The 14344-nt window shown below is 53.1% G+C and overlaps 1 protein-coding gene across 2 annotated transcripts; it reads left to right on the top strand.

Moving 5' to 3' along the window:
• The first annotated feature begins 664 nt into the window (after positions 1 to 664).
• AGT (angiotensinogen) lies at positions 665 to 12329 on the top strand. 2 transcript variants are annotated; one of them, XM_050769263.1, is made up of 5 exons: positions 665 to 731; positions 3790 to 4776; positions 8581 to 8848; positions 10447 to 10591; positions 11523 to 12329. In XM_050769263.1, exons 2-5 carry the CDS (start codon positions 3906 to 3908, stop codon positions 11709 to 11711), a joined length of 1473 nt encoding a protein of 490 aa, XP_050625220.1. In that variant the 5' UTR covers positions 665 to 731; positions 3790 to 3905; the 3' UTR covers positions 11712 to 12329. The 2 variants fall into 2 exon arrangements, with proteins under 2 accessions (XP_050625220.1, XP_050625230.1); XM_050769273.1 differs by having other exon boundaries at positions 684 to 731; positions 3918 to 4776.
• Positions 12330 to 14344: the final 2015 nt, after the last annotated feature.

Below are 14344 nucleotides of genomic sequence, written 5' to 3'. Positions count from 1 at the left end.
CCTCGCCCCTCACCAGCTTGCACAGGTGAATGCTTTCTGCATCCTGAAGGCATTTCGTTTGTGTCTTTTAATCTGGCTGTGCTACTGTTGGTGTTTAACAGTCTCCCCAGCTACACTGGAAGCGACCAGAAGGCACTTTTCACTTGCTCGTGTGTTTTTCCCAGTGTCTATTAGAGGCCTTTGCACAGGGTAGGCGCCAAATGGCTGTTGGGAGCAGCTGAAGGTCACACATCCCATGAGCGGGCAGCAGGGTCAGAAGTGGCCCCCGTGTTGCCTGAGCGAGACGCTCCCCTGCCCTCTGCCCTCCGCGCCTCCGGCCTGCATGTCCCCGTGGCCTCTTAGGGGCACATCCCGGGGCTGGGTCAGGAGGTCTGGGCGGTTGGCCTTAAGCTGTCACACACCCAGGGAGATGCTGCTGTTTCTGGGAACCTTGGCCCCCACTCCTGCAAACTTCGGTAAATGTGTAACTCGACCCTGCACCGGCTCACTCTGTTCAGCAGTGAAACTGTGCATCGATCACTAAGACTTCCTGGAAGGGGTCCCAGCGTGAGTGTCCCTTCTGGCGTCTGTCTTTCTGGCCAGCCTGTGGTCTGGCCACATGATGTAACCCCCCTCCAGCCTGTGCACAGGCAGCCTGGGAACGGCTCCATCCCCACCCCTCAGATATAAATAGGGCCTCATGACGCGGCCAGGGGAAGAAGCTGCCATTGTTCTGGGTACTACAGCAGAAGGTAAGCCGGGGGCCCCCTCAGCTCCTTCTCAGCCTTGTCCCTCTCAGACGTAACTGAGCTGTGGGCCGGGAGGAAAAGGCCGGGAGGGGCACTGGTGATGGCTGAAGCATCTCTCCCCTCCCATAAGACCAGTCATCTGGACGCAGGCTTTCTCCGCTCAGTGCCCACCCAGGGGTCTCCCAGGAGGAGCTGCTCCTCCTTAGCAATAGGACCAGATGGTCAGGTCTTCCTGCTTCGGCTGAGAAGAGTTAGGGTCCTCAGGGATGGAGCAGAGGTCATCATGGTCAAGAGTCCACCAGGTCCTCTTGCCATCAGGAGGAACAGCAGGGCTTGTACAGGAAGTGGGGCCACAGGGAAGGGCTGGGCCCGGTCAGTCCCCAGCTGGGATCCCCAGAGTGGTCACCCTACCCCTCCCTCGAGACAGATTCCCTGACTGTGTCATCAGGCTGGTCACCATCTCTCTGAACCTCGATTTGCTCACCTATAAAATGGGACTAGTAACGATGCCTGGGCTCCCTCTCTCAGGGGCTGTGGTGCAGCTGAAGAGAACTAATACAACATGAAAGTACTTTCTAAGCTTTGGGATAAGTTAAAAGGCAGATTCCAATTTCATTCAAGGGCAGCGTAGATTGGTGCTTAAACTTGTGGATGACAGAGTCAGAGGGCCTGGTTCTGAGTCCTAGTTCTGTCTCTTCCCAGCTGTGTGACTTTGCACAAGTCACTGGACCTCTTTGTTCCTCTGGAAAACAGCAGGAACCAATTCATTAACTACTTCTCCAGGATGCATTAGGTCCTGGGGACTGTCCTGGGAATGTGGGCTGTATTAGGAAACATAGCAGCGGGAACCCTGCTCCGGGGCTCACATTCACGTCAGGGCAAACAGACAAAGACGCTGGACAGCACAAGTGCGTAACTACATGGTACAGGGGTTATAAGGAGGGAAAAGGGGAGCCGGATGAGAGAGTTGAGAGTGCCCGGTGTGGTGGGGAAAGCTGCAGGGTGAAATACGGCACCAAGGAAACCTCAGGGAAGGTGAGGACTATGATGAGGTCAGAGGGGTTGATATAAGAACGATGCCCTGCAAATGACAGGCACCACGGGAGCGTGAGCCGTCATCTTCACCTGTAGCATTCAGCCTGGGGGAAGTAGGGAGACATAGAAGGGGCAGGTGCTGGCAAAGAGGCAGGGGCAGGAGGGGAGAAGGCGGAGGGGCGCTCCAGGCAAGGGTGTCAGGCCCGCCACCCCAGAGCACCATTACTCCCAGGACGCGGCTGGGTGCAGACCTGGAAACAGCCTAGGGAGCAGCTGCAGATCACAACTGAGAACAAACGACAGTCTCTGCCTTAAAAATGGCCCAAGGAATTGCGTCTCTGGAGATGGTACCTGCGCAGGAGCAGCACAGTGAGTGGGCTGCACCGACCAGCGCCATCCAAACCCCGAACAGGTGGCGCTTGTCAGGCAGGACTTCCCAGCAGTCGGTTCCCACAGGTTTCCCCTGACGACCTGATGTGATGTGACTGTCTAGATTAGGTGAGAACTGGTGGCTCAGGCTTCTCTGCACAGACAGGCCTGCAAGCAGCAGGGAGAGTTTTCTGTTCTGTTTTTCCATGTCGTGTGGCTCTTCCTGAGAACAGCGGATGGAGTCAACGCATGGGGAGTGGGGTGAGGCGGTAGCTGAGGTCAGAAGTCAAAGTCTCTTTGGCATTTGAATGACTGAAGCAGAACGAAACACACCAGGTACTTCAGCAGTTGCACCGTGTTGAGGGCAGGTGCTGGTTACCGGTCTGGGTGGGGGAAGCCAGCTGCTAATGTAAGAAGAATGACTGGGTGTGCTTAGGTGAAGCAGAAAAATCTAGGCATCAAGGTGGCCTCGAGTCAGTGATGACCTGCTACAGCTCCAAGGAAGCCTGGCGTAGCCCTGGGGGGACAGAAAAGGCTAAGCAGTGACGATATTGCAGTACACCCCCTCCACAAGAAATGAGTGAGATGTGGTACAAACTGTTAGAATTGAATGAATCAATAGAATCAACGTTCATCCCGTCAATCAGGAAGAGTCAGATGAAATGAATTAGCAGGGCCAGCCCAAGAACCTTGTCTTCTGGGGTCTCGGGGTAGTCTTCATTTGCAGCAGCTGAGGCTGAAGCCCAGTGGCAAGGCCTTTGAGAGAACATGGTGCCGGACCCGTGTCTAAGGCAGGGGTTCTAAACCCTGCTTACATATCAGAGCCACCTGAGAAATTTTTTTTTTTTAATTTTTATTTTTTTAATCTAAGGAATCCAAGTATCAGTGGGCAAACCATGCTAGGTGTGCATGCCTTTGGGGCTCTGCAGGGGATAGCACTATGGAGGGATGGTTGAGAGCTGGTTTTGGGGTTGAGACACGTGGAAAATACTTGGGCTTTGGGTTGAGCCTGTGGTGCTCAATCCTGGCTGCATATTAGGACCACAAGATGAGAAAACCATTCCCAACCCTCACCCTAGGGCCCTTGAATGAGCATCTCAGGGGTCTAGGAGGCCTCCGCAAAGACCTACTGATTGGCACGTATGTGTTTTTCTAGGAGAGAACTTACAGCCGCAGGCAGGAGCATGTCTTAGTGTGCTTGGGCTGCCATAAGTACCACAGACTGGGAGGCTTCAACAACAGAAATGTATTATCTCACAGTTCTGGAAGCTAGAAGCCTGGGAGCAAGCCATCGGCAGAGTTGGTTTCCTCTGGGGCCTCTATCCTTGCCTTGTAGATGGCTGTCTTCTCTCTCTGTCCTTATATGGTCTTCCCTCTGTGTGTGTCCATGTCCTCATCTCCCCTTCTCATAAGGACACAGGTCATATTAGATCAGGGCTCACTCTCATGGCCTCATTTTAACTTAATCATCTCTTTAAAGATTCTGTCTCCAAATAATGGTCACATTCTGAGGTCCTGGGGTTGAGGACTTCAACATATGCATTGTGGCCATTGGGGGAGTTAGGACATGATTCAGCCTATATTGGTGCATTTTGCACTTGGATCATGTAGATATTTTCCATGGAGCTTAGAATCCATTTCTTTTCTTTTTTTGTAGACATGAATGGACTTATTCTGGGCTAAATGGTGACAGAGAATATTGAGACAATGAAAAATCTGGTTAGATGGCACTTAACGATCAGTTAATAGTAATCACCTTTCACCCTTTGCAAAATGATATTTCAGGGTATGCAGAAGCGAGCATCCCAGTCCGAGATGGCTCCTGCCAGCGTGAGCCTGAGGGCCACCATCCTCTGCCTCCTGGCCTGGGCTGGCCTGGCCACAGGTGACCGGGTGTACATACACCCCTTCCACCTCGTCATCCACAATGAGAGTACCTGTGAGCAGCTGGCAAAGGCCAATGCTGGGAAGCCCAAAGATCCCACCTTCACACCTGTTCCGATACAGGCCAAGACGTCCCCTGTGGATGAAAAGGCCCTGCAGGACCAGCTAGTACTGGTCGCCGCAAAACTCGACACCGAGGACAAGTTGAGAGCCGCGATGGTCGGGATGCTGGCCAACTTCTTGGGCTTCCGTATATATGGCATGCACAGTGAGCTATGGGGCGTGGTCCATGGGGCCACCATCCTCTCCCCAACGGCTGTCTTTGGCACCCTGGCCTCTCTCTACCTGGGAGCCTTGGACCACACAGCCGACAGGCTACAGGCAATCCTGGGCGTCCCTTGGAAGGACGAGAACTGCACCTCCCGGCTGGATGCGCACAAGGTCCTCTCTGCCCTGCAGGCTGTACAGGGCCTACTGGTGGCCCAGGGCAGGGCTGACGGCCAGTCCCAGCTGCTGTTGTCCACAGTGGTGGGCCTCTTCACAGCCCCAGATCTGCACCTGAAGCAGCCGTTTGTGCAGGGCCTGGCTCTCTATGCCCCTGTGGTCCTCCCACGCTCTCTGGACTTCACAGACCTGGAAGTCGCTGCTGAGAAGATTGACAGGTTCATGCAGGCTGTGACAGGATGGAAGATTAGCATCCCCCTGACGGGAGCCAGTGCGGACAGCACCCTGGTTTTCAACACCTACGTCCATTTCCAAGGTAAGGCAAACCCCTCTGCCGGCTCTGCCCTAGGACTTAGTTTCCAATGCATAGCTGAGCTCAGCAGGTCAGGCCTTGGAGATGGGCAGGGGCAGCCCTGCGGACATACCTGGTGGCCACCCTCGAGGAGTGGGGAAGTGGCTGCTCTGCTGGGTCCCTGGATGGATGTCCACCTCCCGGACCTGCTGCCCTACTATGCACGACTACACTACATCCTTTTTCTTACATCATTTAATCCCCTTATGATGTGATGCAGAGGTATTTGTGCCTTTGTTTACTGGTAAAGAAATAGAGACTCGGAGAAACAAAGTGCCTTGCTCAAGATGGCACTGCCACCAGTGGGGGTCCGGGGATTTCAGCCCACATCTCCTGGCCCCACAGCCCAGTTCTACGCTCAGAGGGTACGGGTTCTTGTCTCTGGAGATGGTCAGGAGCTGGGGTCCCTGGCCTATGTAGAAATAAGCAATTGGCTTGCTTAAATCCTTTCATGTTAGGAGGGGCATTACTGAAAACCCGTACTACAAAGATCGTTGGTTTTTTTTTTTTTTTTTTTTTTTTTTTTAATTGAGACAGGGTCTCGCTCTGTCCCCCAGGCTGAAGTGCAGTGGTGCAATCATTGTTCACTGTATCCTTGAACTCCTGGCTGCAAGCGATCCTCCCACCTCAGCCTTCCAAAGTGTTGGGATTACAGGCATGAGCCACTGCACCCAGCCAAAGATTGCTTAAAGCATTCTTTTAACAAATACTCATTGAGGATTTGCTACTTGTAAGACTTTAAGCCTGGCATCTCAGAGGAGGCCAGAGGAGGGTTGTAGAGGCCCTGACTCCAGGCTTTTAAAGGTCAATGGGCAAACGCCTAGGATATGGAGCTGCAGGGAAACGTGCTGTACAAGGTACTCAGGGAGGGCTCGGAGCCCTCAGAGGACAGAGGTCACTGGGGAGTGGAGAGCAGGCCTCACCTGGCAGTGAGGGGAACGGGGCTGGTGAAGCCAGGAGCAAGCATGATGGGCCCAGCCTGCAGAGTTTGGGGCAAGGAATGAGGATGGGGTGTTTGGCTTGGCATGAGTGTTGAACCAGAAAATGGGCCTGGGGAGGGCAGAGCTGGAGACACTTTGAATGCCATGCCAGGTAGGTGTGGGAAGGGGGACGCATTCGTTCAGAGGTCGTCCCGGAAGCCTGCCGTGTGTGGACTGGAGGCAGGGAGGGTTGTTTGAAGGTTACGCAAGAGTCCAGGCACACAGTCACGGGAACACGCGCTCAGGGAGCAGCTCGGCGAATCCATGGGTGGGGTGGGGCTGAGGGGTGTGTCTGAGAGACATTGATGAGGCTCCGTCAAGATGTGTAACCTCGTGAGGGACAGAGAGCCAGGCGGGCGGTGAAAGACAGGACGGTGGAGAAAGAGGTTCAGTGGCGCGTGGTGATTTTCTCACCATGACAACATTCTTGAGGTCTCTCCCCTGCGGGTTCAGGGGAGGTGATAGATGGGGGATTGCTCAGCCCTGGCACTGACTGGTCACAGGGCAGAGGCCAGCCTGAGGGTTGCCCGGCTGAGGGTGGCAGCACGCTGTGCAGGGCAGAGCGGGGACACGTGGGCTCAGCCTGCTGAACCTAGGAGGAGTGCTGGGAGGAGCGCTCACTGAGAAGGAGGGTCCTGCAGAAGGCAAAGGCAAGAAAGCCAGTGGCATCTGAAATGGGTCTCCCTTCGAAAGACAGCCCATCCACCTCACCCAGACCTCAGAGCCAGGCCATGAGGAAGAGGAGAAAGAAGAAAAAAACCAATGACATCAGGACTCAAAGGAAGCCCGGCATCCTCCCTGGCCTCCACCACATGCTGCCCTGACCCTGCCCCACTTCCTAACCTTTGCTGGTCTCAGTTTCCATGAAAGGAGACAGCCCCTTCCTGCCCACATGGCCTGTCCAGTGAGGAGATCGGGGGCTGTCTCGGGACCTCTAGATTCCCCTTTAGCAATGATGTTCTATGTACATGACCTCAGCAGGCAGCTAGATGTGTCCCACTAGAGAGGACCTGAGGATCTGGGGCCCGATGGGCTCCAGGGCACCCTTTGCCCAGCACCTGCTGTGCTGCTGAGCATGGGACGCTGGCCCCGGCAGTTACCACAATGCCAGCTGACTTGAGCTCGAGAGATTTACCTAGCCTTCGGATGAGAATGGTGAGCTATGTGTGTGTCAGACGAACAGAGGGAAGAGGGCAGCCACTCTCATGTCAAATTCCAACATCTTTTGGGAAGCAGCTTCCTTTTTTTGGTTTAGTTTGTTGGAAGAAAAGAATTGTCCCTTTCTTCCCTCTAAACTAAAAGCCTTGCTAGCCTGGGTGGGCGGCACCGAGGTCCCTGTAGGGAATGTGCAAGGAGGATCCTGCAGTTTCCCGCTCACATGCCCTCCCGAGACTGAGTGCTCCGAGGACTGAGGACGAGGAATATGCCAGGTCTGCCACTGCCTTCTCACAAGACCCAGACCCAGGGGAGGCACAGCCATGCCCAGCTCCCACCTGCCAGTTCTGTCCTCCCAGCTTCCCTACTTCCCTGCTGGAAGCTCCAATTCAGTACAAAGGGAGACCCCACTGTTTCTGAACCATCTCTACTCAGACTCCCAAGCGTCACGTGCCCAGAGGACTGCTCTGTGACAAACTCATATACAATTTCACCCTCTTCTCCTAAAAACTACCACAAAATGGGCCTTTCAAGGTGAGTGGGAGGACAGCCGAGGGCATCCTGTGATGCACTAGTGTAAGGTCGAGGCAGAGGGCGAGCTGCCGTCATGGAGAGACCCCGGGTAACTGCTTCACACACAAGTTTGTGTCCTTCTCCCACGCCGGGCTCTCCCGAGTTCTCTGTCTTCTCCACGGCCCTGTGAGCGGGGCAGGGGGTGGGGAGAACAGAGGGCTCACCCCTGCCCCCAGGGCCCAGTGTGCAAATCCATTCGTCACAGCGAGGTCTTGTGAGTCTCCTCAGTAGCAAGGGCTGCTGAAGAATGGAGCCCTCGTTCCCGGAGCCTGCGTGGCCAGCTCTGTATTCCGTGACTGTGATGGGGGAGGGTGGGGGCCACAGGACAGCCGGCAGGCTCTGCCACTGCTGCGGCTGGACATGGATTAAAAAGTGAGCATGAGCAGGGGCCTCTAGGAGCAGTGGGATACTGCAGTGGTGGCTGCGCGTCATTCTACATGCATGCAAACCCACAGAATGTAAAACACCAGGACGGAGCCCCAAAGAAAACCATCAACTTTGGGTGCTGAGGATGTGTCAATGCAGGTTCATCAACTGCAATAAATGGGCCACTCTGGTGTGAGATGTTGATCACGGGGAAGGCTGTGTGTGGGGGGACAGGAGTTATATGGGAACTTTTTGTACTTTCTGCTCGATTTTGCTGTGAACGTAGTCACTCTAAAAAATAGTATCTCTTAAAATTTTTAAAAAGTGAGTGTGTCAAATCACAGCCTCTGTGTCAGGACAGATGTAGGTTTGAGTTGACCTGGCAGGTACCAGTGGCATATGTCCCTTAAGATGACAGACGCAAACCTCCGGTTCAGTGCCTGGCATGTTACATGTCTTCAGCAGGTGGCAGTTAGGGCTGCCTCAGTGAACTCAAATGGCTGCATTTTGCAGGAAGATTTGAGCTACATTTGGGGACCTGTGGCCAGGAGAATACAGAGTGGCCTGGGGCGGGCCAGGGAAGGAGGCTGTGGCAGGGAGAGGGGCAGGATCTGGGCCTTCGGTGTCTGCCAGCCCTCGTCCCTGCCCCTGTCCCAGCTGACTCTTCCCTCCCCGTCTCCTGTCTGGATTTCAGGGAAGATGAGGGACTTCTTCCTGCTGGCTGAGCCCCAGGAGTTCTGGGTGGACAACAGCACCTCAGTGTCTGTCCCCATGCTGTCTGGCGTGGGCACCTTCCAGCACTGGAGCGACGCCCAGGACAACTTCTCAGTGACTCAAGTGCCCTTTACTGAGAGCGCCTGCTTGCTGCTGATTCAGCCTCACTACGCCTCTGACCTGGACAAGGTGGAAGGTCTCACTTTCCAGCAAAACTCCCTCAACTGGATGAAGAAACTGTCTCCCCGGTAGGAGCCTCCTGGTCTCCCCTGGAATGTGGGAGCTGAGCTGTCCTTCTGCCCCCACTGGGGGTGGGGTGGGGAGTAGACACACATGAACTGAGCCTTGGGTGCAGAGCAGGGCAGGGCCGCAGTGGCATGGGGCTGGGCAGGCGGCCTGTGTGTCTATCCACCAGCTCTCCATCCACCCAGCACCCAGCTCTCCAGTTAGTGTCTGTCTTTCAGGTGCAGGCAAGGTAAAGCAGGGGAGGAAGAATGCTTTTTCTATGCTTATATTTGCTAGGTGGTTTTGGAGGGAAAGAATACATTGCAATCCGCCCTCTGAGAGAGGAACATTTTGGCCCCACACCTGACACACAGCACATCTGTGGCATCCAAGAGCTTCTTGGAACTGACTTGCCAGGAGGGTTTGGACTCCATGTGAGCGGGGGTGGAGCCTTCTCAGGGAGCATGCCTTGACTCCAGAACATCCTTGCTGGCGGCTGGCGGCTGGGCGGGGACAGGTGTCGTTAGCACCTCTTTCCTGCTGCAATTCCCTTCCATAGAGCCTTGGATTCAACCTACACATCCCCCCAGATCATCAAGGCCTGGAAATCTGATCCCAGAGGCAGGCATTGAGTGACACGATGGCTTCTTGACATCAGCTCTGGATGCTTTTTATGTTTTAAAAATTATGGTGATAAAATATACATAACAAAATTTGCCATCGTAACCATTTTCGGGTGCACAGTTCAGTAGCACTAGGCACATTCACACTGTTGTGCAGCCATCACCGCTATCCATCTCCATTTACCTTCTCATCTTCCCAGACCGAAGCTCTGCCCTGCTGAAACACTAACTCTCCACTTTCCCTTCCCCTGGGTTCCTGGCAAGCACCACGATGTCCTCGAGGTTTACCCATGTTGTAGCACGTGTCAGAATTTCCTTCCTTTTGAAGGCTGAATAATATTCCCTTGCATGTGGTTACCACCTTTTGTCTATCCACTCGTCCATCAATGGACATGTGGGTTGCTTTCACCTTTGAGCTGCTGTGACTAGTGCAGTGTACATTGGAAACATGGATGTACTGTCAGCTCTTATAAGTGCTTGATATATCACTGGAAATGTCCATGCGCTCTGAAGGATGCCAGAAGATGGAAGAGGCTCTTACAAAGATCAATTGAGTTGACATAGCAACGTGTCCAGCACGAGTTGACACTGTACCCTCCTGTCTCCCTCCTTTTCATGGGTGTCTTGTCATCAAGAACACTGCTGTTGCAGTAGTAAGACACAGTGCATTATTTAGAGAATAGCATTTTAAAATTACCCAAGTAACACACCTTCAGTGCAGCCAATCTAAAAACAGAATGCACCAAAGGACAACCATTCCTAGGTCCTCATCGGTAAATGTTCTATGTCCCTGTCATAGTATTTCAAATGACATGAACGTTTTTTATTGTAGGTTTTGCTGAAATTTTCCCCAAGGGGGAGGATGACCTAGTTGGGTGGGAGGGGGACAAACATCCCTGTCGTCAGGGTTGGGTACAAGGAGCATATGCCCACCTGGCCTCTGGGAGAGCCCTCTCTGTGTGGCCTGGAGCCTTCCTAACTGTGCCTCATCTCCCCAGGGCCATCCACCTGACCATGCCCCGACTGGTGCTGCGAGGATCTTATGACCTGCAGGACCTGCTTGCCCAGGCTGAGCTGCCCGCCATTCTGGGCACCGAGCTGAACCTGCAAAAATTGAGCAATGATGACCTCAGGGTGGGGAAGGTATGCGCGAGCCTGTGTCTGTGCCTGACCTGGGTTCCGAGTGTTCACAGGGTGGGGGGCATGGATGGAAGGGACACAGAGGGGGCTGTGGGTGGGGCCAGCAGGGCAAGAGGGAGAGGAGAGTAGGGCCAAAGGTGGGAGAGAAGTGGCCAGAGCATTGTGAGGCTTTCCAGGTGCACAGCAGCAAATCCCTCCCCTGCTCCGCCTCCTCCTGCTGGGGGTGTGTTTCATGGTCCTGCTCCGCCTCCTCCTGCTGGGGGTGTGTTCCATGTCCTGCTCCGCCTCCTCCTGCTAGAAGTGTGTTCCATGGTCCTGCTCGGCCTTGCCTTGCCTCAGGGTCCTCCAGGGATCCTGCAGTGGAGTTGAAACCGGGATGAAGAGAGTGAGCACCCTTGGACCTGGTGCCCTGGGTCCAGCCCCTTCTTTAGGGAAATGTTGAGCGCAGACAGAATGTCCCCTGCCATGCGGCACCATGCACATCTGTGGCTACCAAGGATGCGCCTGGATGCTCTGGGCCCTGTGCTCGGTGCTGGGGAGAAAGTGGAAGTTCCTACGGGGGCCAGCGGGATGAGCTCTCTGTGCTAAGTTAGCTAAGCCCTGGCACTGGTGGGCCATGGCCAAGGGAGCCAGGAATTCTGCCCGGAACAGCCGGGCGGAACGTGAAGATGGGAGGACGTGAGGGGCGTGGTAGGGAGGAGCCGGTACGTGAGTTTGGCCACTGTGGCCGAGTAAGGGTCATCTACACAGACACACCCTTGCCTACACTGAGGAGCAGGCATACACTGTGCATCCTCCTGGCAGACTGGACAATGTCTCCCTCCAGGACAGTGCACATCACAGAGGTCCTGAGCCCTCCCCGGCCCTCTAGCCCTCAGCACCCTGGGTCACTCACTGCGCCCTCAGAATGACCCTGATGTCTGCCGCTTTGCAGGTGCTGAACAGCATTTTTTTTGAACTCGAAGCGGATGAGAGAGAGCCCACAGAGTCTACCCGACAGCTGAACAGGCCTGAGTTCTTGGAGGTGACCCTGGACCGCCCATTCCTGTTTGCTGTGTATGATCAAAGTGCCACTGCCCTGCACTTCCTGGGCCGTGTGGCCAACCCGCTGAGCCCAGCATGAGGCCAGGGCCCCAGAACACAGCGCCTGGCAAGGCCTCTGCCCCTGGCCTTTGAGGCGAAGGCCAGCGGCAGATAGTAACTCTGGACAAACCAGCGATTTGTCACCCCCAGTCTCCCACCTTTTCTTCTAATGAGTCAACTTCGAGCTGGAAAGCAGTCGTTTCTCCTTGGTCTAAGTGGTGCTGCGTGGAGTGAGCAGTAAGAAACCTGTGGCAGCACAAATGCACCTCCCAGGTTGCTGGGTTTATTTTAGAGAATGGGGGTGGGGAGGCAAGAACCAGTGTTTAGCGCGGGACCACCGTTCCAAAAAGAATTCCAACCGACCAGCTTGTTTGTGAAACAAAAAAGTGTTCCCTTTTCAAGTTGAGAACAAAAATTGGGTTTTAAAATTAAAGTATACATTTTTGCATTGCCTTCGGTTTGTATTTAGTGTCTTGAATGTAAGAACATGACCTCCGTGTAGTGTCTACAGTAGCTTAGTTTTTTCCACAGATGCTTGTGATTTTTTTGAACAACACGTGAAAGATGCAAGCATCTGAATTTCTGTTTGAATGTGGAAACCATAGCTGGTTATTTCTCCTTTGTGTTAGTAATAAACGTCTTGCAACAATAAGCCTCCCAAAATTCTATCTTTCATTTAGCAGCCAAACAGATGTATACAATTTAGCAGATAGACTGTGCAAACCAAAGTGCTTTCCTGGACTTTGGACGGAATTTCCATTGGAAGCCTGAGCCAGTACTTAGCAGTCCTTTGAAGTTTTAGGTGATGCTTTTCTCTGGACACTTCCATTGGTAAGCAGTGGTGGCCATCTGTGTGATGGACAGGGGGTGGGAAGAGGGTGACAGGGAAGGCCCCATACCCCACATGGCACCTGGGAAAGGAACCAGGCGGACAGGACTTCTTCCATCCTGGTGACACAGGGCCAGACTGCTGCTGGTATTGTGCTCCGGGAGTGGAAGGTAGAGAAATAAATCTTCACAAATAAATATTTGCAATTTTTCCCCATCTGTTGAGTGCCTCCGCCTGCTCCTCCTCGATGGGATTAGGCCCACAGTTTGGAATCTTGGGGAGAGCCAAGGAGGTGGTAGGCACCCAGCAGGCCCGTGGCCGTCATCTGATAGCAATGGTGATCCTGTCCTACCTATGTGTGTAAGGCACTCAATCTTCCTCCCTTCCATACATATTGCAATAAATAAGCAAGCCGTACAATGTGTTAGCTATTGATCAGAACGAAAGTGAAATCTGCCACGGGGATTACAAATCTTGGCTTCTCCCCTCACATTTCCGAGAGTCTTCCCCTGATTTTGAACACATCTCCCTAGCTCGATGTCAAGATGAGGGGATTCTGTCGGTGACAGCAGTGCCCTTAGTTGCTTCGTTGTAACTCCCCGTCACCAGTTTTATTCAGTTACCCTCCAGTCCCACTCTCAGCGCTTCCTGGCTTGTTCTGCCCTCAAAGTGGGTAGAACTGGCACACATGGACTCTCCGAAACAGCTGCAGGACGCCAAGTTTCTCAGGAGAACTGGAAGTACAGAGAGCAGAAGTGCCTTAAGGTCTCACTATTCAAAGTGTGGCGCTTGGACCTGCAGTGGCAGCAGCTGCCCTGGGAGCTTGTTAGAAGGCAGCTTCTCACGCCCCTCCTGGACCTACAGAGTCAGAATCTGCAATTTTACGGGAGGTCCAGGCTTGGAAGTTGCTTGTAATGACCTGAGACAGCGCAGCCAAGTGCTGGAAAAATAGAGCATTTAAGTTTGTGACTTTATTTTAAAAGGCAGCTGGCAGTCGACGAACCAAATTTCTTCTACTTAGTGGCGGCTTCGGCTTCTGGAAGTCGCTAGGAGTATGAAGTTGCCAACCAGCACTGTTCTCCCGCTGTTCTCTGTGCACTTGTAAATGGGAAGCTGGGTCAGGATAGATCTCTCAGCTATTAGAAAGATACAAAATACTAACATTTTGCAGGTTACTTAACACACACACACACAAAATTCATTCCACAGGTCAGTTTCTCTGAAACATTTTTTCACTAAATTCTAAGTGTTCCTGGAGTTGCAAGTGCCTGTCTCCTAGACTAGGCAATTACTCAGCAACTACAATCACTGTCAATCCGAGATTTCAGCTGCGCATGAGACCATGGTCAGGGGATGCTTTGAACAGTCTCTGAGGAAATTAGTTTGAAAAATGGAAAGATTTTTTTTACGCACTTGGCAGTAAAACCTGATGGGGACAGACATCAGGCTGTTTAAGATCCTCAGAAGAAAAAATTGATAGTGTGAATATTCCTCAATTTGCTGCACAAAGATGTACGTGTGATTATAAGGTGTTATTCCGGAAGCCCCTGGGGGTGTTATGGGATATACACTATATGGGCCACTTTACCTTCCTAAAATCTGAAAAATTCCAACTACTGAAACATGGACTGAAGGTTTTGAATCGTGTATGGTGAATTTGAATACCATTCCATGTGATTTTTTTTTCTAGCAGACTTTAGTTTTTTAGAGCAGTTTTAAGCCCACACCAAAACGGAGAGGAAGACACAGCAATTTCCCATATACCCTCTACTCCCTTCCAGTCTCCCCACCTATTGACATCCCCCACCCAGAGTGGTCCATTTCTTACAACCCACGAACCTACA

This window comes from Macaca thibetana, chromosome 1 (assembly GCF_024542745.1).
Source record: "Macaca thibetana thibetana isolate TM-01 chromosome 1, ASM2454274v1, whole genome shotgun sequence".
NCBI classification, from domain to species: domain Eukaryota; kingdom Metazoa; phylum Chordata; class Mammalia; order Primates; family Cercopithecidae; genus Macaca; species Macaca thibetana.
The sequence above is the reverse complement of the archived record's forward strand: the minus strand, read 5'-3'. Positions and strand labels throughout refer to the sequence as shown.